Source organism: Lissotriton vulgaris, chromosome 9 (genome assembly GCF_964263255.1).
Source record: "Lissotriton vulgaris chromosome 9, aLisVul1.2, whole genome shotgun sequence".
Taxonomy (NCBI): domain Eukaryota; kingdom Metazoa; phylum Chordata; class Amphibia; order Caudata; family Salamandridae; genus Lissotriton; species Lissotriton vulgaris.
The window spans coordinates 194,020,486-194,041,009 of record NC_141697.1 but is presented as its reverse complement, the minus strand read 5'-3'; the positions used below and the strand labels follow the sequence as shown (position 1 = coordinate 194,041,009).

Here is a 20,524-nt window from a genome sequence, read left to right as displayed (position 1 = left end):
CTTCCCATTGGCCCCTCTCGCTGTCTCCCAGCCAACCCTTTCACTGGGAAAAGTGTAGACCCTCCTTTCCCCCCACAGGCAGAAGGAGGCTGCAGGTCGAACGTAGAGCCCTGTGCTGGAATTCCTGCAGCCAGCGAGGTTATAAAAGCCCCGCGTCGTGCGCCGTCCGCCCTCCCCAGAGTCGAGATCCAGAGAGTCCCAAGATGTGGAGGGAAGGTCTGCGCCTAGTGCTGCTGCTGCACTGCCTACTGTGCCCGGCCGCTGCCATCTCCCGGCAGGAGCTGTTCCCCTTCGGGGAGCACAGGGGGGATCTACTGCTCCCGGAGGGCGACGACGAGACTTCGGAGGTGGTCAAACTGAAGAAGCCTGTGCCGTTCTACGAAGCGGAGTTCGACAGCCTTTACGTGAGTCTGCGCACCGGTGCTTTCAAAGCGCTGTGTCCTTTGAACATGTGGTTTCAAAGCACTGAGCCTTCTGCGCCCAGGGCATCAAAGTACTGCGCTGTATGCTGGGGCTTCAAAGCACTGTGCCCTCAGTTCTCTGAACTACAAAGTTCTGTGTCTTCTGCACCCGGGCTTCGACGCGCTCTGGTCTCTGTGCCAGGGGCGTCGGTGCACTGCATCCTCTGCGCCTCTGCGCCAGGGGCATCGATGCACTGCACCCTCTGTGCCAGGGGCATCGATGCACTGCACCCTCTGTGCCAGGGGCTTCGGTGCACTGCATCCTCTGTGCCAGGGGCTTCGGTGCACTGCATCCTCTGTGCCAGGGGCTTCGGTGCACTGCGCCCTCGGTGCCAGGGGCTTCAGTGCACTGCGCCCTCGGTGCCAGGGGCTTCGATGCACTGCGTCTTCTATGCCTGGGCTGTGGCCGTTGTAATGAATGGACGCTCTGTCAGGTCTGGGCAGATGATTGCCAGGAGTGGGCGTAGCACGGCCGCTCCGAGAGTAACGAATGCCTGTTCATGCCCATTAAGTCCTGGCTGGTTGTACCGCTGATTGATGGCATGGCAGCAGGTCGGAAGGGCGTGCAGTGTTCGTAGCTGTCCGTGGAACGGGAGGGAAGACTGAAACGTGTTTGTTCAGGAAAAGGTGACCCAATGCCCTGCCCATCACTGGGCGACAACGACAACTGGGAGAATCTGGGGGCAGACTTCAAAATGCTGTGGGATTTAATGACGCGCTAAAACTTATGAAAGTGAATGAATGAATCAATGTTGAGTGTAAAGATTACATAATTCAGTCATACTGTGATTTTACATCTGATCGCACCAGTTACTCAGGTTGGAGGGGCCGAGTCTGGGAATTGAACCGAGGGTCCCCGGTTTCTAAGTCTAACAGGGTTACCAAATGCAGTTCCTCAACCTTGGACCAGGGCGCCCCATCACCCCATGGGTATGAAGGGAACGGTTGATGCTTCTGAAGGAAGTGAGTGGGCGGGTCCAAACGCTCCCATCGTTATGGCATGCGAGTCAGAAACGAGCAGAGATTTGGCACACAGGATGGGGCACAGCCACATCCAAGTGAAAGTGTGTCAAACTCGAGTCATTATGAAGGATGTCTAGCTGGGCACATTTTGATTAAATGATGCATCAGAACAATACTATCGCTCATTATGATCGCAAAGCATTGTTTGTATGGTTTTTTTTTGGGGGGGGGGGTGGATGGGGGGGTTAACTGTACGCACTTAGGCATCCACTCTGGCCAATTGCAACCATCAGCACACACATGCTGAAACAGCTACCTTTTCCAGTTTTCACCAATACGGTTAATAGCGCTTAGAGATGTCCGCTTCTTAATGTGCCTAGCCAAGTGTCGTACTGATTTACCAGCTAACACCCAACCCCCAGCATCTAACAGGTTGAATTTTGGAGGCTGGGGACCCTCTTCCGATGGATAGGGCTGCCCAGAGCCTGTTGCGGTCATTTACAGTCAGCTGACCCAATATATCCATATTTTCAAAAACACGAGGGAACCCGAAAGGTAGATAAGGACCTTGGGTAACAGTTTAGTATTAGAACAATGGTCCTTAAAAAGAACAGTATGGTCATCAGGATAAATATAGGCTCCAATCAGTGCTATATTAAGAGTGTCCAGCCGGATAGTCAATTTAATCATTCAAAAATTTAAAAACTTAAAGTATAAACACATCAATACAGCGGGACACAATCCTGCATCCTACATAAACACATGACACGTACACTTTAGGACAGGAACATATCAGGCAAGAAAGGGTAGCTTGTGGAATATTGAACACAAGTTCTAACAAGCTTGAGGAAACAGTAAATACACATTTTTTTTAATCAGATTTGATTAATGTGCAAACTGTTTACATTAGTCGACGACGTTTAGATCCTATTTAAAAAATAGTAGGATCATCATCAGGACAGTAAGGGTACAAGCCTGAATAATTTGAGATTGCCTCAATTCGCTTGCAGAAGGTTAAGCTGCATACCCATTTCTTGGCGGTAGCCAAATTATTAGCATTTTCTGAGGATGAATAACCTGGCGTTTAAACTGTGAAATAACAAGTTCCAAAGCAGCAAGTGGCGATGCATGTTATGTTGTTTGTTATCCCTGCCATCAAGCCTTGGATCATGGGAGTGTTGCATGCCCCCCATAGTCTGGCTATGTTTCTCTTAGCTATTGTCATTCCAAGTGTTGCCCAGGTCTGTGCCGCGGTGTTAAGATTTGTGGCTTTCCATATGTTCAAAAGACATGGTTTAGGTGGCATCTGGACCCCACTGACTCTTGTGACTGTGGACATGACCCCCTCCCAATATCTCGCTATTGCTGGGCATTCCCATATTGTATGATAAAATGTACCTACTTCCCCATATTGTCGGAGGCATTGCGGACTTCAGTCTTCCCTATTTTACATACTACCCTAGCGTAGTAGATCCTATGGAGTACTTTGAGCTGCACTAGTCGGAGTTTTGAGGAGATTGCTACCTCCTTTGGCGATGCTAATGCCTCCTGCAAGTCCGTCTCATCCAACTCTCCTATCTCCTTCTGCCACTTATCCCGGGGAGCCTGTATAGGATCAGGGTGGTTGTTTATAATTTTCCGATATGTTAAGGATGTGGCTTTTTGTCCATGTGGTCTGTGAGAATTCTATCCTTTAGCAGTGAAGCTTCAGGGAGAGCAGTATCGGGGGAGGGGGGGGATGCTAGCCCCCAGGGCATGCTTTACCTGGAGATAGCGAAAGCTTTCCGTAGGTGCCATGTCGTATTGCTCTCAGAGTTTGGAGGATGGGATAATTTTTCCCTTGTCCCACATATCTCCCACCTTTTGATATTCCTATAATATCCCATTGTCTGAATCCTCTACCGTTACGTAATTTGCCTAGTTTACCAGTGTCCCAAAGGGGTGTGGCCTGTATGATCCTATTATTCCAACCCATCTTTTTTGTCACTATATGCCAGAGTCGTAGCATGTGTTTTGTTGGTCCTAGTAGTGCCATCTTGTAGTTAGTGTTATACAGTGCTAAGTTGAGCCCCTCCGACCCCAGGGCAAGTCTATCTAAGTGATAGGCTGGATCAGTTTGCAGGATATGAATCCATTGGTTTATTACGGCCAGTTGGGACCCCCACTAATACATTTGTACGTTAGGGAGCGCAATGCCACCATTGTACCAGGTCCTAAATATTATTCATTGCTATCCGGGCTGGTTTTCAATTCCAAAGAAGTTTGGTCACTTCCGTATCAATTGAGCGGAAGTATGATGGGGGACTAAGAATGGGGTATTATGTAGATATGTAGAACATAAAGGAATCGAGGGAGAACCATCATTTTAAAGAGTGCTGCTCTTCCTAGCAGCTTCAGTGGCAAGGATTGCCAATGTTTGGTGTCCTTGCGTAGTCTCTTTAGGGGTTCTAAGAGATTTAGTCAGCGGACAGCCCTGCCTGGGGCCGCGTCCCAGCAGGAATTCCCTGGAGATGCGGCCGTTCGCTACTACGGGTGCAAGAGGGGTCGTGTATAATAGCTTTACCCAGTAGCAAAACTTGGGTCCGAAACCCAATCGCTCGAGAACCGTAAATAGGGAAGGCCATTCAACTGTATCGAAGGCCAAACAGGCGTCTAGAGAGCCATCGCAGGTTTAGCACTGTATTTCTGCCCCGCATAAATCCAGACTGATCCAGGTGTATTTATTTAGCTAAGTAGGGTTTGATTCTATTTGTCAGGGCTTTGGCCAATATCTTGGCGTCCTCGTTAATTAGAGAGAGGTCGGTAGGAGGTGCTGTCCCTGGCGGGCTTTCCCGGTTTGTGTATAGCCACCACTGTGGCCATCCTCTGATCTTTAGGGAGTTCTCCCAATTCTAAGCTTGCTTTGTAAATGTTTAATAAATGTGGAGTAATTACCGTCGCGCTTCTTTTATATAATTCAATGGGTATGCAATTCGGGCCTAGATCTTTCCCAAGTTGTACTTTCCCTATCACTATCATTAGTTCGTCAGTGGTGAATTCTTCGTCTAGCAGCAGAGTTTCCTCTTCTGCGAGTCTCTGAAGTTTAATGTCACGGAGAAACGCCTCCGCGTCCTGCTGTACCGTGGTTGTAGGGGTGTATACCACAATATAGTGGAGTGCCAGCGTATCTACTATCGTTTGGGGGTGTGTCACTATTTCTTCCGTAGTGTCCTGGAGTTCCGCTACCCAGCGACTTGCTCGCTCTCATTTATCCAGCCATGCCAAAAGCAGACTGGCTTTGTCTCCCACTTCGTAGATTGTATCGAGTGTGGTCGTCATTCTAGTTTTTGCTTCTAGCCATAGGTATTCCTTGTATTCTTGTTTTTTGAGGTGTAGTCGTTGTGTGTTTAGATCTGAGAGGTCCTGCGAATGCACTAATTCTGTTAGCTCCTGCTCAAATGTTGTTACTAATCATGCCTTTTCTCTTTTGTGGTCTTCGATGAGAGATATGGCATGTCCACGAAGAATGGTTTTGTATGCTTCCCACAAAATGAGGGGTGAGAAGACCGAGGCTTCATTTTCGCTAAAGTAGTGCTTTGTGGTTGCGGTTAGGCCCATCCCAATCTTGGGATTTTTAAGATAGCCTGGCTATATCTGGAATATTTGTTTTTTGGTAGTTGTGTTCTGTGTGTATGTAACAGATATTGGTGCGTGGTCCGAGATTCCCCGAGGTAGGTGTGTCATATCTACAATCTTCCCACTATGTCTGGTGAAATCAGTATATAATCTATTCTAGATAAACTGTTATGTACCTCTGAGTGGTATGTGTGTTGTTTTGCTTGAGGGAATTTTGAGCGCCAGACGTCGACTAGGCCCATGTATCAAGGAAGTCCGCCAGAGGAGAGGGTAATTGGCATTGCTGTCTGTGTGGTGTCCTGTCTAGAGTGTCATTAAGGGCTGCATTGAGGTCGCCTTCAAGGATGAGTTCACCCTCTGGAAGTCGAAGCAGAAATGCAGCAAGTGCTTGGAACGCCAATGAGTGAATTGCTGGGGGTAGGTACGCAGTCACAATATTGATTGAGCGTCCCTCCCATTGGCAGGAAATGGCTGCAAAATGGCCTTGCTCATCTGTGTACATGTATTTGATGATTAGTTGGCACTGTTTCCTAATCAGACTCCCAGCCCCTTGAGAGCCGGACGTTAACTCTGAGTGGACTATCAGTTTGAAACCCCATCTGTCTAGAGCCTTACAAGTTGTCCCTACTAAGTGGATCTCTTGGAGAAGTAGGACCGCTGGCACTTTGCGCTTAAGGTATTGTAGCATCAGTCCCCTCTTTACTTTATCTCTAAGGCCATTTACATTCCAAGATATTAGTGGCAGATGTATCATATGTGTAGACGCGGAAACTGGGGGGGGGGGGTTAGAGTGAGTGGATGTATGCATCATTGGAGTTCACATTACATGGGCACAGGCGCTGGTCTGTAAGTGTCAGTCTCTTGCAAGTGCAATGATGGTGCACCGTAAGGCATAACGTAGAATACAAAATTAAGAAACTAAAACTAATACCAATAAACATTCGTCCCTCCCCACTCCATGCCTCCCTGCATGACGGTTTAGAAACTACCCACCTCCCCAACTTTGCAGAGTGCATAATTCCCATTTCCCCGGTAACTCTGTAGCGGGGTGTTGAGAGCCTCCCCGCAATGTCCCCGAACATGTTATACATTATCTGTTCAGTTGTGCACATGTTGTCAAAGATCAGTACAACATCTTCCATGCCATTGTCAAGGCCTTCCTGAGGATGTTCGACTGCAGTGCTGAGGTGGCTATATGTATTTGCGGTCGGCAGTCTTATATTTTTTAATCTCAAGTCAAAGATTTTGCCATTTCACTTGTATCGGTTATAGCCTCTTGATTCTGTGACGGGTTATCTCTGACACTGCTGATTTCTGAAGGGAGGCGGTCTTCTAGCCGGTCATTGCTCTCCATCGGGCATCTCGCTTGTGGACGCTGCGTCTCGTTGTTCTGACTGTGATAAGCCTGTTGCATGTTGCCCGAGGTCCTTCCCAGCTCTACCAGGATGGGTTACCTGGCGCCACCCCTCGAGCCAGTATTCGCCTCCTCCGGCGTTGTAAAAAAACATATGTTACAGTTGGCCACTACACTTGGTTTTGAAGGGAACATCATGGAGTATTTGAGCTCACAAGCCCGTAGTTCTTTCTTCACTTCCAGAAAATTGCGTCAGCTGCTTTGCAACTGTGGTCCAGAAAGAAGGAGATCGTACTATGTTCATACCTTACAGGAGTGGCCACTCTGGCCGTCTGCAAAATAAGATCCCGATCTTGAAAGTTGAAGATGCGGGCTAATATAGGCCTGGGGGGCACTCCTGGCTTGGGCCTACCTCTTGGGACGTGATGGGCCCTCTCGACTGAAAACTAGGTGGATAGTCCTCGAGGTTGGAGGTGGTTCTTAAGTCTTCCACAAAGAGATCAAAGGCTGTCCCTCCTGTTCCTTCTGGCACACCTATGATACAGACATTGTTCCCCAGGTAATGGCCTTCATAATCGTCTAGTTTAGCCGTCCTAGCTTTGTGTTCAGTTTCTAGTCGCAACACCTGCCGTTTGAGGGCAGCGGTATCTTCGCAAAGCGTAGTTGTCGTTGTTTCCTCATCTGTCACCATTGTACTAAGTTGGCAGAAATCAGCACAGATTAGCGTGAGTTCAGTGGCCTCGGTGTCTTTTCTGGACTCCGGGGACGCCTGGACTTTATTTAGAGTTACCAGGATATCTTGGAGTGTGACTTCCTTATCTTCTGATGCAATCCGTTCTGCTGCGGACTTTACTACGTGTCTGGTAACTCCTGGTTTGACTTATTGCAGGCGTATTTGTCGAGTTTGGTTTGATGCATGACACATTGGCCCCATCCTTCCATTGTGCCGGGTAGCTATGGAGTTTATTGGTCGGCGTCCGTTGAGGTGGTAGTACTCACCGCTGCCTGCCTGTGCGAGTAACAGTCGCATGCAGACTTTCAGGTTGTCTACCCCTAAGTTCTGACACTGTTTTTGTAGAGCTATAATGATTTATTCGCCGGGGGACTGCGTCACCAGGTCGCCTTACCGCTCCCCCGGGTACAGGCAGAAGTGTGCCTTTTCCCTTTGTAAAGTGAGCACTTAACCACTCCGGGATGTGCACTAGTAGTGGTGTCGTGAGTGCCCACTTATCTCTTGGAACCGGGTTCACTGCCACTCCACAGGTTGTTAGGGGGGGACTGGACTCGCTGTTTCCTGCTGCCCCAGTAGCGTGATGTGTTTCTCCCCTCCAGACTGCACTGGCTATTCAATTGAGGATTATCCTTGGTTATGCACCAATTGTAGCACGTCTGGTGATGGGCTCTGTTATCATGCGGCCAGCTATGTATTGATGCAAGGTGTATCTGTTGAAAATGGCAGCGCCTCGCCAGGGAGTCTGGATAGCCACCAGTACACTGCTCCTCTGCGTGCGCACGTTCCTTCTATGTGTTCATGTCCATCGGGTCGCGTCAGGTTTGCGCGACCGCTGCTGCAGGGCCGGTGTGCGGAGTGGCAGACACTCCTCTTGAAGGTCTCGGCGATCATAGCGGAGCTTGGCAGGTTATGGGCTGCAATGCGGAGCCTTCCGCGTCCCTGGCAGAGCGGAAAACATGGTACCTTCTTCCGAGCAGCCGGACCACTTGAGGCCCCGGTCTTAGCACGGTATGCAGGCCGCAGCTTCTCTTTACAGCAGAACTCGCTGATTTTTCAGCCACTGTCTACCGCGGGCAGATCGATCGATGCCTGTCTTCTTCCAACATTGGCACGCAGCATTACAGTCGGATTTTAGTGCCGATAGATGTGGCGGATGACTGTGGGATCCCGCGGTGGCCCGGAGTTCCTCTAGGCGGTGGCCATTTTCGTCGGCTGCCGGCCACGCCTCCAGATTAGGCGCTCTTAATTGCAACTTCAGGGATTTGTTTTAGGAAGCTACTAAAGACGTGGCTTTTTGCTCAAAAAGTCTAAATCACTTTCTTCCCCTCTTACATCTAGCTACTAACTTAGCGCCGGGACACCTCCATGTGAGGTAGCTGTTCGCGCTTTAGAAAATTCAGTATTATTAGAAAATTCAGTATTATTACGTCGACCTTGTAAGCAATATCCCTCAAGATACCACGAGTTGTAAAAATGGTGTTCAAAAGAGTTTGCACAAAGTGACAGTAACTCCAACGCTCCAGGGTTTTAAGAAATAGGACAAGCTCCCCCTGTAATTATTGAAACACATGCTTGCTTGAAAGAGTAATCCAATACCAGCAATAGTGAACTAGAATGAGGTCCATGTCCCTGGAGTACAACAATGCTAACGAATTGTAAATGCAACATTAAGGTTTTTTATTCGACTACATGTTATTTTACCACAACCGTCTCACAAGTTTCTTTTATCAATTTTTTCAACTTAGTCCTTTTTCTCCAAGGAAAAATATGTCTAAAAAGTGCCAGCAACTCCAGCGTGGAAGGTTGTATCATTGCTGGCATTGGCCCACTCTGACACCAGCTCACTGCCCCTGCAAAAGTTAAGAGATGCCCCTTGTCGACTCAGCAGGTCAACTTCGCCTAACTAAGTAATGTGTCAAACGGCAAAGAGCCATACCGAGTATTGATCATGGAAGTGTAGTATAGGACCATCAGGTGAAGCCAAGAGATCTACCTGGCCTTCTGGTCTCTCCGACTTTAGAATTCCCACTCACAGTTGTCAGAATTGTTATTGACATCCCGCTGCTGTCTAAGCAGGGCGAGAAGTGTACTGTGCTCACAAGAGGAGTTTGTCCTATGGTCTGGCCATCATGTCACCTGGTAGAAGTGCTTCTTGTCAAGCCCAAACCTCTCCTTTTTTTCGGAGCTAATGGTGCCATTATTGGTCAACCATAGGTGCAAAGTGGCAATTAGTCTTCTCGATCTGAAGAATGTCACATTAAACTTTAACCAGACCCTTGTCACTAAATGTTCCTCTACGACATCAGTTTGTTCACATGGACACCGCCTGGTCCCAAAAGATCTTTATAAGCTGCTGAGTTCTATCCGGTTCTTTTCTATCCCTTATCTTCAACCTCTCCATGGAGCCGCTTGGTGATCTACTCATAGATAACGGAATCAAGCCACACTGATAGTCCAATAATGCCCAACTCTTGTCTCCTCTGCTTCAGGCATCCATCACTTCAAAAACTGCCTGCACTTCATGATGTTCAGTGCTAGCTGAAGCTGAACTCAAACAAGACTGAATTCAGGTTATTTGACAAGAAAAGCAAAAAAGATACAGTATAAACCTGGATCAATGGCTTGAACTTTCACTGCTTCAAACTCCAACTTTCACTGAGCACCAAGTCACTTGGACTCACCCTAGACTCCAACCTCACCATCAAGAAACATATTAAGAAAGGAAATCAGGTGGCCTGGTACCAAAAAAGAAAGTGGTACAATTTCTTCCAGAAAGTGTCTTTAGAACTTCTGTTTAAGACCTGATAGTCTCTCATCTGGATGGTGGTAATGCCCTGCTCCATGACCTTCCAAACTCCACGCCGGCACCCCATAGGGGCATCCTACACACTGCAGCTCATCTCATTCAGGACCATAAGAAATATGTATTTAATCAACAGGGAGGGATGAGGAATAAGTGGGTCCAATTCTTTCCCCAGGGTAAGAGATAGGTTTGATTAAAAATGAAAATGGACACTTGTTACACTACTCGACCTTTAGTTCAGGGAGATTAGGAAACCCTCAAAAAGATCAATGTTTATTGGAATGCGGTATATGTGTTTCCTCCGCCCCACATTGAAATTATGGCAGTTATCATAGGGTGTTCCTAGTTGTGTTGGCTGCCAGCCTCATCCATAGGCACCTCTGGTCTCGCGTGCAGTGTCCACAGACAAAGGGTTTTCCCCACAAAAAAGATATAGGCAATTGATACACATGGGAAATTTAAAAAGGGAAAGGACACCCAAAAGCTTTTAATATGGGGTGAGTTTCCACTGGTATAAAATAGGTTTTATACTCTAAATGGACCGAGTTAAAAGGGCCAGTAGTATGTTATTGAAAAAAAGGTTGTCGACATGTTTCAGCTCCTTAGGCCCTAGGGGTCTGTGGAGCTTTCGTCAGGATTTACAAACATATAATTTAACTCACACAACTTGTGCGGTATTCTTAATTCCACAGAGTACTTTCTTGCAAGGCCTGTGGGCAGTCTGTGACTGCCATGTCGACTTGGCCAAGTGCACCCACTTGCCAGTCCCTAAACCTTCCCTTTGCTTCATATTAGACACCCCTATGGTCGGCCCAAGGGCAGGGTGCATTGTAAGTATAAGGTAGGACATGCCCTGATGTGTGTAGCATGTCCTAATAGTGAATTACAGCCATTTTCTGTTTTCACTATTGAAGGCTACCTGTTCTCCATAGGCCAGAATGGGCAGTTAGATTATTACATTGTTATAATCCTAACTGACTCAGGGAACACGGTAGGAATTCGAATTTAGTATGCCTAAACTCAGAATATTAAAATACATCTTTTAGTACTGTTGGTTGTAATATTCTGTGTTTGAAAGTACCACTTTTAGAAAGTAGGTATTTTCTTGCCTAACTGTCCAGGCATGCCTCTGCTAGGTTGTGTATTCCTTGTCTGGGTTTGAGTAACAGGGCTGGGGGGATTCCAGGAGTCAGGCTGTGGCAGTCTGGTGGTAAATAGCGAGAGCTGCATCTAGATGGCAGGGAGGAGTTGCATCTGGGACCTGAATAGGACTGGGCCTTCCCTCTACAATGCTGGCTCCACCCCCTGTGGTGTGTCTGATGTCTCTGCCCTGCACTGTGAAAGGAGAGAAGGAATCATGTCAACAGAGTGCTCCAGGCTGTGCCGTCCCTCCCCTGTGCTGGCTCCACCTCCTGTGGGGCGGCTGATGTATCTGCCCTGCACAGTGAAAGGAAGAAGAGTCATGTAAACAAAGTGCTCAGGAACTGGTTTCGACTAGGCAGAGGCCTCTCTGCCTTCATAGAACAAAGGATTTTGAGGTGTAAATATTGGGACCCTGAGCCCAAGAAATTAGATCACTTCTGGAACAAGAAACCTTTCTGCCAAGGAGAAGAACCAAGGAAGCTGCAGGAGTTTGGACTGCCCCTCTGCCAGTGTGCTGTTTGCTGGGCTGGCCTGTAGAGGTTGCTTCATTGCCAAGGGAAAGGAGAAGGAACTTTTTAAGGACTCATCGTCTACAGAATATTCTCCAAGGGCTTGAACTGTGCTTGCCTCCTGCTGAAGTTTCAGAGACAAAAGACTTCACCTCCAGCTCCCCTGTGAATTTCCTTGCTGGGAATTCTATCTACAGACATTTGCGTGTTGCTGGGAGCTGGAAGCGCGACGCATTGAGAGGAAGAGCGTCGCCGCCGCAGCTGAGATCGTCGCATCGCCAGAGAAGCCCGCCGTCACCGCATCTCCTTCGAAGCGTGTGTTCATCGAAGCTGCCTGCTGTCGCATCACCGGAGAAGCGTGTCGCAGAGCCTGTTGCGGCTACTAAGTACAGAGTCGTCGCAAGGCTGCCAGGGCGTCATCGCATCGCCGCGTCAAGGGCGCCATCTTCTAGCAGCGCAAATGATCATTGCATCAAAGCGCCATCTTGCGCACCGCAACAGGCCCGCAGGCCGAGAATCTACGCATCACTTCCACACTGGTAAGGCTCACGACGAGTCCCCTATTCTGCGCAAGCATTGAGGCAGGACGCAACCGCCCCCCCCCCCCCGGATCACTGAACCGACGCATCTCCCCTTTTGTGAGCCTTTTGTGCACTTTGCGTTACGCATCCAGGTACTTTGTTGAGAACTTTGTCCCATTTACCATCAACTTGAACTAAGCAACGTTTATCATCTTTAAGTAAACTTTTAGTATAGGATTGTGGATTTTTGTCATTTGTGGTCTTGTGTTAAGTCTATATAAAGAATACTTATTTTTATAAAACCTGTGTTGTGTCTAAGGGTGGGCGTAAAATCCGTTTCGCGGGCGAATTTGCGGATTTGCCGCGATTTCGCGATCCGCGAATCTCGCGAAATCGCGGTAAAATCCGCGAATCAGCGGGGACGAATTTTAAGCCAAGCTAGGGTTACAGCAGCAGGTGCAAAAGTTGAACCTAATTTCTTTGTAACCTTTTACAAAAGGGTTACAGACAAATTAACTTCAACATGGACACCTGCTGCTAATTGCTTCCTAGAAAAACAACACAACTGCCTAAGCTGAGCAGTTATTTTTTGAACAATAATTATAGAAATGTGCATGAAAAATAAGCATGAACACTGGCTTTAGGAATTGCAACGTTTCTTTTAATTCTTTTGCAGACTATTTTGCTTTTTAGTCTTTTCTTGTTTTTTAAGGCATGAGAATACAAAAATTGTGAAGAGAAAATACTATACATTTACATATAAACAGGAAAAAACAAGCTTAGGTATGTACATAATTCATTCAAACTCACATTCAACACATTCTTGGCCATCCAATCATACAAAACACATGCATACTGGTCCCATTGTAATAACACAGTTTATAATACTACAAGAAAAATAACATTTGCTATTTTCAAACGATAGTCAAACTTTTTTCACAGTTCTTTAGAAAAATAATCTATCAATTGAATGACAAATCCATATCAAAAGTGATGACACGGGACAGGCCTTGCTGAGTTTGGAGCCAAGACCCTCTTTCGTTATTCAAAGCTAATTGCTTCCTGGCACCTCGTTGCCTACTTGCAACTATTCTCTGACCCTGCTCTGACCCTTGAAGCAGGGTCAGAGAATAGTTACAAGTAGGCAACGAGGCACCTGTCCAAGGAATTAAACCTCATCAGAAAGCACTTACAGATATAAAAAACAGGAAGAAGGGAGAGGATGGCAAATACACCCATTTTGAGTTGTCAGGAGGGGTTAAACTAAAAGAGACCTTTACAGCACAATTTTCATATGCATTTTGCTAAAAATAAAAAGCTGTATGTTCTGTAGGGGCAACTCAGGAATCTGGCCCTTCAGAGATCCGGCCTCTCTTTCTTTCTCTCGTTCTCTCTCTCCCCCTCTCTTTCCCTCTCTATCTCTCTCTTTATATCTATCTCGCTCTCCCTCTCCCATAAACGACTGCATGGGTAACTTCGCTATGCAAGCGGCTCGCGAAGACGCAAAAATCCCCGCGAACACGCAAAAAACCCTGCAAACACGCAAAAAAACCCGCGAACACACAAAAAAACAAAAATCCGCAAATTTGCGAATTTTTTTTTGTGGATCGCGAATTCGCAAATTTGCGGGTCGCGAATTCGCAAAATTTGCCCATGCTTAGTTGTGTCCATCTGTAGTTTTCTCACTGTATTACTGTGTATATTCACAAATGCTTAACACACTGCCTCTGAGATAAGCCGATAAGCCTGTCTGCTTGTGCCAAGTTACCAAGGGGGTGAGCAGGGGTAATTAAGGAGCGTGATCCCCTTATCCTGACCTTAGAAGTAAGGGTCCCTATTTGGACAAAGGTGAATACCATTGTCAACTAGAGACCCCCAGATCTAACAATAGCCAAAAGAAAGATTTGAGCCAAACCACAGTATATTTTAACTACTTCGTATGAGGTGGTTGTAGTTCCTACTTCCCATAGGCAGTTGCTAGTCACAATGTCATCTCAGGATACTCCCTCTCTGAGGACTTCACTTTGAGCATTATAGGCTGCAAGGGACATGTGCTTCAGGCGACTGTAAAACATTTTGTGGTGTTTGTCGCTGCCTAACCTGTTGTGAAGTTGAATGTCTACTGCATACGTTTGGAAATGAATGCACCATCAGTCTCATGTACATGTTCAAGAGGAGAGGCAATAATTCTCCACCAAGTCTGAAACCGGACAGGATTTGAGCTTATTGGTTGCTTTGCCCACATGAACAATATCAATCTCTATTTGTATATTGGGTGTTCGATTAATAGAGAAATTGATGATTCGTGCTTCTCTAATATTGCATCACAAATCTTTTGCATTTGTTCTTAAAGATTTGCTTAATTGGTTCAGGATGACAGGACCATTCTTTGACACCTTGTCTTCAAACTTGGGAGAGGTCCTTCTTGGGGGAAGGGGGCGAGGGGGTGTAAGTCCCTGGCCAAGAGAAGCATCCTGCTAATAACAGTGTTTTTTGTTTTTAGTGAAAAAAGAGCGCCAGTCAGCAAATAGCCGATCACTAACATCTTATTTCATTGACATTATGGGTAGGAGTAGGTGTAGGTGGGAGTAGGTGTCAAAGAGGGAGGGACTCAAACTCAGTGTGTGAAGGAGTACACTGTGTATTTTTACACTTTAGAAAGACCTGGCACACCAAAATAGTAAGTTGGTAATAACGTATTAGATTGCAATTTTAAAAAGGAAAATGAAACTTAACTGCAGTGTTTACAAATGTTTAATTGCCGCCGCAGAGTTAAGGGGGTGGGGGGCCGTGCAGCACTCCAATGATCGTGACGGAACCGCTCCGTCACCAGCCTCGGGTGCGCTGTGCTGATGACTGAGCGGTTCCGTCACGGCCCCGCCCGCTAAACAGAATGTCCAGTGCAGGCGCCGAATCCGCAGCGCGCCGAGTGGGCCGTGACGGAACCGCTCCGTCATCAGCACAGCGCATCCGTGGCTGGTGACGGAGCGGTTCCGTCACCAGCAGGGGATGGCTTAAACACTGCTAATTTTATAGAACAAAGATATTGTGAAAATCTGTTCATTCTGGGTGCCCATTGATATATATGTACATGGGGCAGGAGGGGTGAGGGGGGTGGGGGGGTGGAGCAAGACGCGGCATTAACATTTTGAGCCCCACTGCCTTAGGTTCTGTAATTTCCCACAACATTTTAAGTAATTGTCTCTAGGCCTGGTTGATTCTAGTCACAAAGTATGCTTTCTTTGATAACTGGACTTCTCAATGGTTAATTTCCTCATGCAAGATTTATGCAGCTTTTTGTCAACTGCTGCTTGGCTTAATGTATACTGTCATTCTAGTGTGTCGCAATCTTTTTATGCTGGCCAGTTCTAAATTGAATCAGTCCAGTCTAGAGGCCTTAGTTTTATTTTGATTTGCAATGAGTAGTGACAACATAAAGTGTTGTGAATATTTTGTTGTGTGACGTGTTGGGAAGTGGGGCTTGAGTTGAGGTGAGTATTCTCTGGAATCTGTTAGCTGAAGCTCTCCTTCATATCTCAGTTTGGGTGGTATGGATATGTAAATGGATTTTAGGCTGGTGTGGGTAGATTCTAGTTTGGATGTAGGGAAATCAGCTTGTGGTCTCTCCGCAATTTATGTTTTGTTACTTCCAATCTGTTGACTCTGCATAAGTGAGCAGAGCCCAGGGAGTGTCCTGCCAAGTGAGTAAAAGAGGAAATTGTGTGGATGTAGGTTTTCTTGCTCTTGAGGTCTAGGCAGAGATTGAGTCTCCCAAGAGAATGATATTGTTTGCTGGTTCTTGACTAGACTGGGTGGGTGCATGTTTTTCTTAATTAAGCACGAATTGTTACCTCATTATCAGTAGACTAATATGGTGATGTGATGAAAGAATAATTAGGCATGTATGTTCAAATGTGGTTAAAGCTCGTCATCTCAGGGCTTATTAGTAATGTGAGTTGGATTCTCCCAACCCTTTTTTGTCCATGTTGAAATCATCCAAACGTTTCCCCTCATCTCTGGCAAAACTACCTCAGTTCTTTCTTGCTGGTTACCACTTGTATGTATATTTTTGTTAGGGAGAAGTCAAGATATCTTTAGTTTGCAGCAGAATAGAAATGCCCCTTGTCTAATGGTTCTTTGCAATTTTTCTCTTATCTACTTTTATGTGCTGCTTGTGATTCACTGTGCTTGCGTACATGAAAGCAAATTCCCAAGGCTAAAGAACTTTAAAAAAATCTTTTTATTCATTTTCATGTTAATCATCATACATTTCAAGAACATGCGACAAAAACATGCATTACAGCATCTCACAGCGTTAACATATATCTTTGTAATTATATCCAGTTCCAAACTATGCATTCTTATAACAACTGAGACCCTCCATTCTTTATGCAGTCTTGGGCAACTAGACCTCTTCCGATCCCGTCTGTCTTCTTGGTCCGATAGTGGATCATAAGGCTCACCCCTGTACTTATTCCACGCCCCCCACCAAGTATTCCATTTTTTAGGGCAACCCCTGTTACGAATGATCACTCTCACCGCAATCATGGCTGCATCCATATCCTTGCTCCATGCCACTAGGGTCGGCACCTCCATTCCCACCCCATCTCTGTGCTATATTTCTTCTGGCAATCATCATGCCCAGCGTAACCCAGCTTTGCCCGATGCGCGTGAGGTCGTTTGGCTCCCAAATATTTAATAATCAGCGCTTAGGCTCCGGCAGTAGTGAGACCCCCTCTACCTGTGAAATGGGCCGCATCACTTTAGCCCAATATTCCGCTATCCTGGGGCAGGCCCATATGGTATCGTAAAATTTACTGTCTTCTCCACAACCCCTCAGGCAGTAGGGATGCTCCATCCTCCCTATCTTATGTAGGGTGTGTCTAGTGTGATAGGCGCGATGAAGTATACGTAATTGCACCAGCCTAAGTCTTGAGGGTATACCCACCTCCCTTGGGGATTCTAACGCTTCCTGCCACTCTGTGTCATCCATTTCGCCAAGATCATGGGTCAGGTAAATTATTTATGAGTTTGCGGTAGGTGAGAGATGTCGCCCTCTTTGGCATGTAGTCTGTTAATAGTCTGTCTTCCAACGGGGACGCTTCTGGGACCTCTGAATCTGCCGGCAGTACTGCCATCAAGGCATGCCATATTTGCGTATATCTGAATCATTCTGAGGGGGCCATCCCATATGTTTGTCTTAATTGCTCGAAGGAAATCACCTCCCCCTTTCGCCACATGTCGCCAACAGTCGATATCCCAATGGCATCCCATTGGTCGAAACCCTTGCTTTGTCTGAGTTTCCCCAGTCGTCTCGTATCCCATAATGGTGTGAGTTGAGTTATTACTCCTCGCCATCCTAGTCGCGCCTGAGCTGTATGCCATAGACCGAGGGTATGTTGTAGTGGTCGAAACCGCGTCATCACCAGTTTTTTTTCATAAAGTGGAGCCAACATATCCTAAATGCCCAAATGCGCTCTATCTGCCTGTACTGCCGGGTCCGAACGTGGAAAGTGGACCCATTGATTATTTACCTTCAGCTGCGCTGCCCAATGATAAAGTTGTACATCAGGGAGTGCTATTCCGCCATCATACCAGCTGCGCACCAGCTTTGTCTGCGCAATACGTGCCAGTTTATTACTCCACAGCAATTTAGATACCTGCGCTGCAATTGCCCTAAAGTAGGAGGGTGCTACTGTATATGGTGTGTTTTCCAGGATGTATAAAAATCGAGGCAAAGCCATCATTTTAAAAAGTGCTGCCTTCCCCAGTAAAGTTATCGGTAGCGTTTCCCAATGACGTATGTCTCGTTTGAGACGGTCAAGTGGCGGCTGTAGAATTTTGTCGTAAAAGATTCCTGGGTCAGTTGTGATGTGTACCCCTAAGTATTTGAAGGTTTGTTCCGTCACTTGCAGCGGGCAACTATCAGGTAGTCGCAGTGGTGGGCCTTGCAGCACGTAGATATTGGACTTTGACCAGTTAATAGTGTATCCGGATGCCCGACCATACGCTGTACATGCATCTAGTAGGGTGTTAATGGAGCGCGCAGGGGAGGACAGATATAACAGGATGTCATCCGCATATAGTGAGATGTGATCTTCCCAAGTGTCTGTCCACTTAAAACCTTTTATCGTTGGTTCCCATAGCACCCATGCCGCAAGTGGCTCTAGCACCAGGGCAAATAGTAGTGGCGAGAGAGGGCATCCTTGGCACGTACCTCTTTCCAAGGGAAAGTCCGCCAATATGTGGCAGTTTGCGGCTACATGTGCTCTAGGTTTTGTATATAGCAACCAAACCCAGGAGCAAAACTTTGGACCGAATCCCAAATGGCGCAAAGTTGCGAATAGAAAGGGCCAGTGCACCATAACGAATGCCATATGGGCATCCAACGACAGCACCACCGCCGACACCTGTAAGTATGCTGAGCATGTGAGCACCCCATGCAACCTTCTAAGGTTCAGCGCTGTGCTCCTGCCCGGCATACGGCCTGACTGGTCCGGATGTACGAGGTTTGTCAGATGTGGCGTCAGTCGGAGTGCTAGCACTTTTGCGAGAATTTTAGCCTCAACATGTATAAGAGAGGCCGATACGAGGCACAGACATCAGCTGGTTTTCCAGGCTTCAAGGTAGTCACTATGATGGCCGTACGTTGGTCCAGTGGCAGCTCCCCCGCCTGTAAACTGTCAGTGTACATATTTAGCAAATGGGGCGCAATGGTATCTGCCATCTTTTTGTACAATTCGATCGGCACACCGTTTGGCCCCACCGCTTTTCCCCACCGCTTTTCCCGATTTTGCAGTGTCCGGATGGCTACCTGTATCTCCTCTACAGTTGGATCAGTCTCTAGTGTATGCGCTTCTTCTGGAGACAGCTTGAGCATGGCAAGGTCTTGAATGTAAGTCATCGCCTCATCATCTGAAATGTCAGAGTTGGAGGCGTGTACCGTCTGGAAATGTCGCAACAGTGTTTGTACTATTATGCGCGGGTCACAGCCGATGGACTATCCCCCCGGTGTCTAGCTGTGCTATCCATCTGTCGTTCTTTTCCCGTTTATCCAGCCATGCCAACAGTTTCCCTGCCTTGTCGCCAATTTCATATATTTTGTGTCGCGTGGTCATTAGTTGTTGCTTGGTTAGTTCTGTCAGGTGCCCTTTATGACGTTGCTGGGCAAGATATAAATTATGGGTTGGGTATTGACTGTGCTGTGCATCCGCTATGGCCAATTCAGATTCCAGAGTTTGCAATTCCATTTGCCCCTCCCGCCTGTGTGCAGTTATGGACGCCAGAGCTTGTCCTCTGATGACCGTTTTAAATGCTTCCCATAATACAGTGGGGGAAGCAACCGATCCCTCATGTTCTTAAAAGTAATTTTTCGTCCCTTTCCGGTGTCCCTTTCTGGTCCTGCGGATTTGGAGGTAGCCGGAGCGTATCGGGTAGATCCGCCGCCGCTGTTGTTGGCGTGTGGTATATGTGAATATTAGTGGCTTGATTTCTACACTGTCCACCTGTGGAAGGCCACCGGTCGAGCCCAGAAAGTAATCTATTCTCGTAAGACTATTATGAACATTGGAGTAGTAGGTGTATTGGCGTTCTGTGGGGTGGTATTTCCTCCATATAACTATCGATCCCAGTGCCTCCATAAAACTTTGAAGCCTTGACATGTCGGTCAGAACCTGTCTCTGAGGTAATCTGTCCAGGGAATCACTTGCCACCCCGTTGAGGTCCCCACCCAAAAGCAACTCCCCAAACAGTAACCCCAGTAGGAACGCACTGAGATCAGGGAAGGCTATTGTGTGTAATGCTTTGGGAATGTAAACTGAGACTATATTGAAGGGCCTCCCCTCCCATTACACGCGTATGGCGGCAAATCTTCCCGTATTTTCAGACTTAACTTGTTTTATTATTAGGGGAAATTGTTTTTTTATTAATATGCCCACCCTTCTAGAGCTGGACGCGAATTCGGAGTGTACCACCATTTTATATCCCCATCTATCCATTGCTTTTGTGGACGTACCCGTAAGATGTGTCTCTTGCAGCAATATTATTGCCGGGCTTTCTTTTTTAATATATTGTAAAACCAGACCACGTTTGATTTTGTCACCCAGTCCACGTACGTTCCATGTGAGCACCCTGAGGGATGGTATCATTGTGGTGGGCCCCCCGTTATGTCACTCTGCATTTCGTCTCCCATTGTGGTAGCCAGCAGGTCTGTGAGTCTCAGTGATGTGTGGTAAAGTGGAACACCAGTGTGTCCCTGTGAACGCTAGCACTGCATAACCATCGCCGCACAAAACAAGAACATAAAATAAATTCAACAAACTAAAAAACAATCCCAAATCCGCCGCCCCCCTCCCTGCCATGCGGACCCAAAACTGCCCACCACTCCAACTTAGCAGAGTGCTTAAATTCCCATTCCCAAAAC

The 20,524-nt window shown here is 47.0% G+C and overlaps 1 protein-coding gene across 1 annotated transcript in view; it reads left to right on the top strand.

The window, feature by feature from the left end:
* Window positions 1-63: 63 nt before the first annotated feature.
* NID2 (nidogen 2) overlaps window positions 64-20,524 on the top strand; it is a 269,038-nt gene continuing 248,577 nt past the window's right edge. Inside the window, exon 1 of the mRNA XM_086937330.1 lies at window positions 64-404. Within this exon, the coding sequence (XP_086793456.1) occupies window positions 204-404 (201 nt within the window). The 5' untranslated portion in view covers window positions 64-203. The remainder of the gene's footprint in view (window positions 405-20,524) is intronic.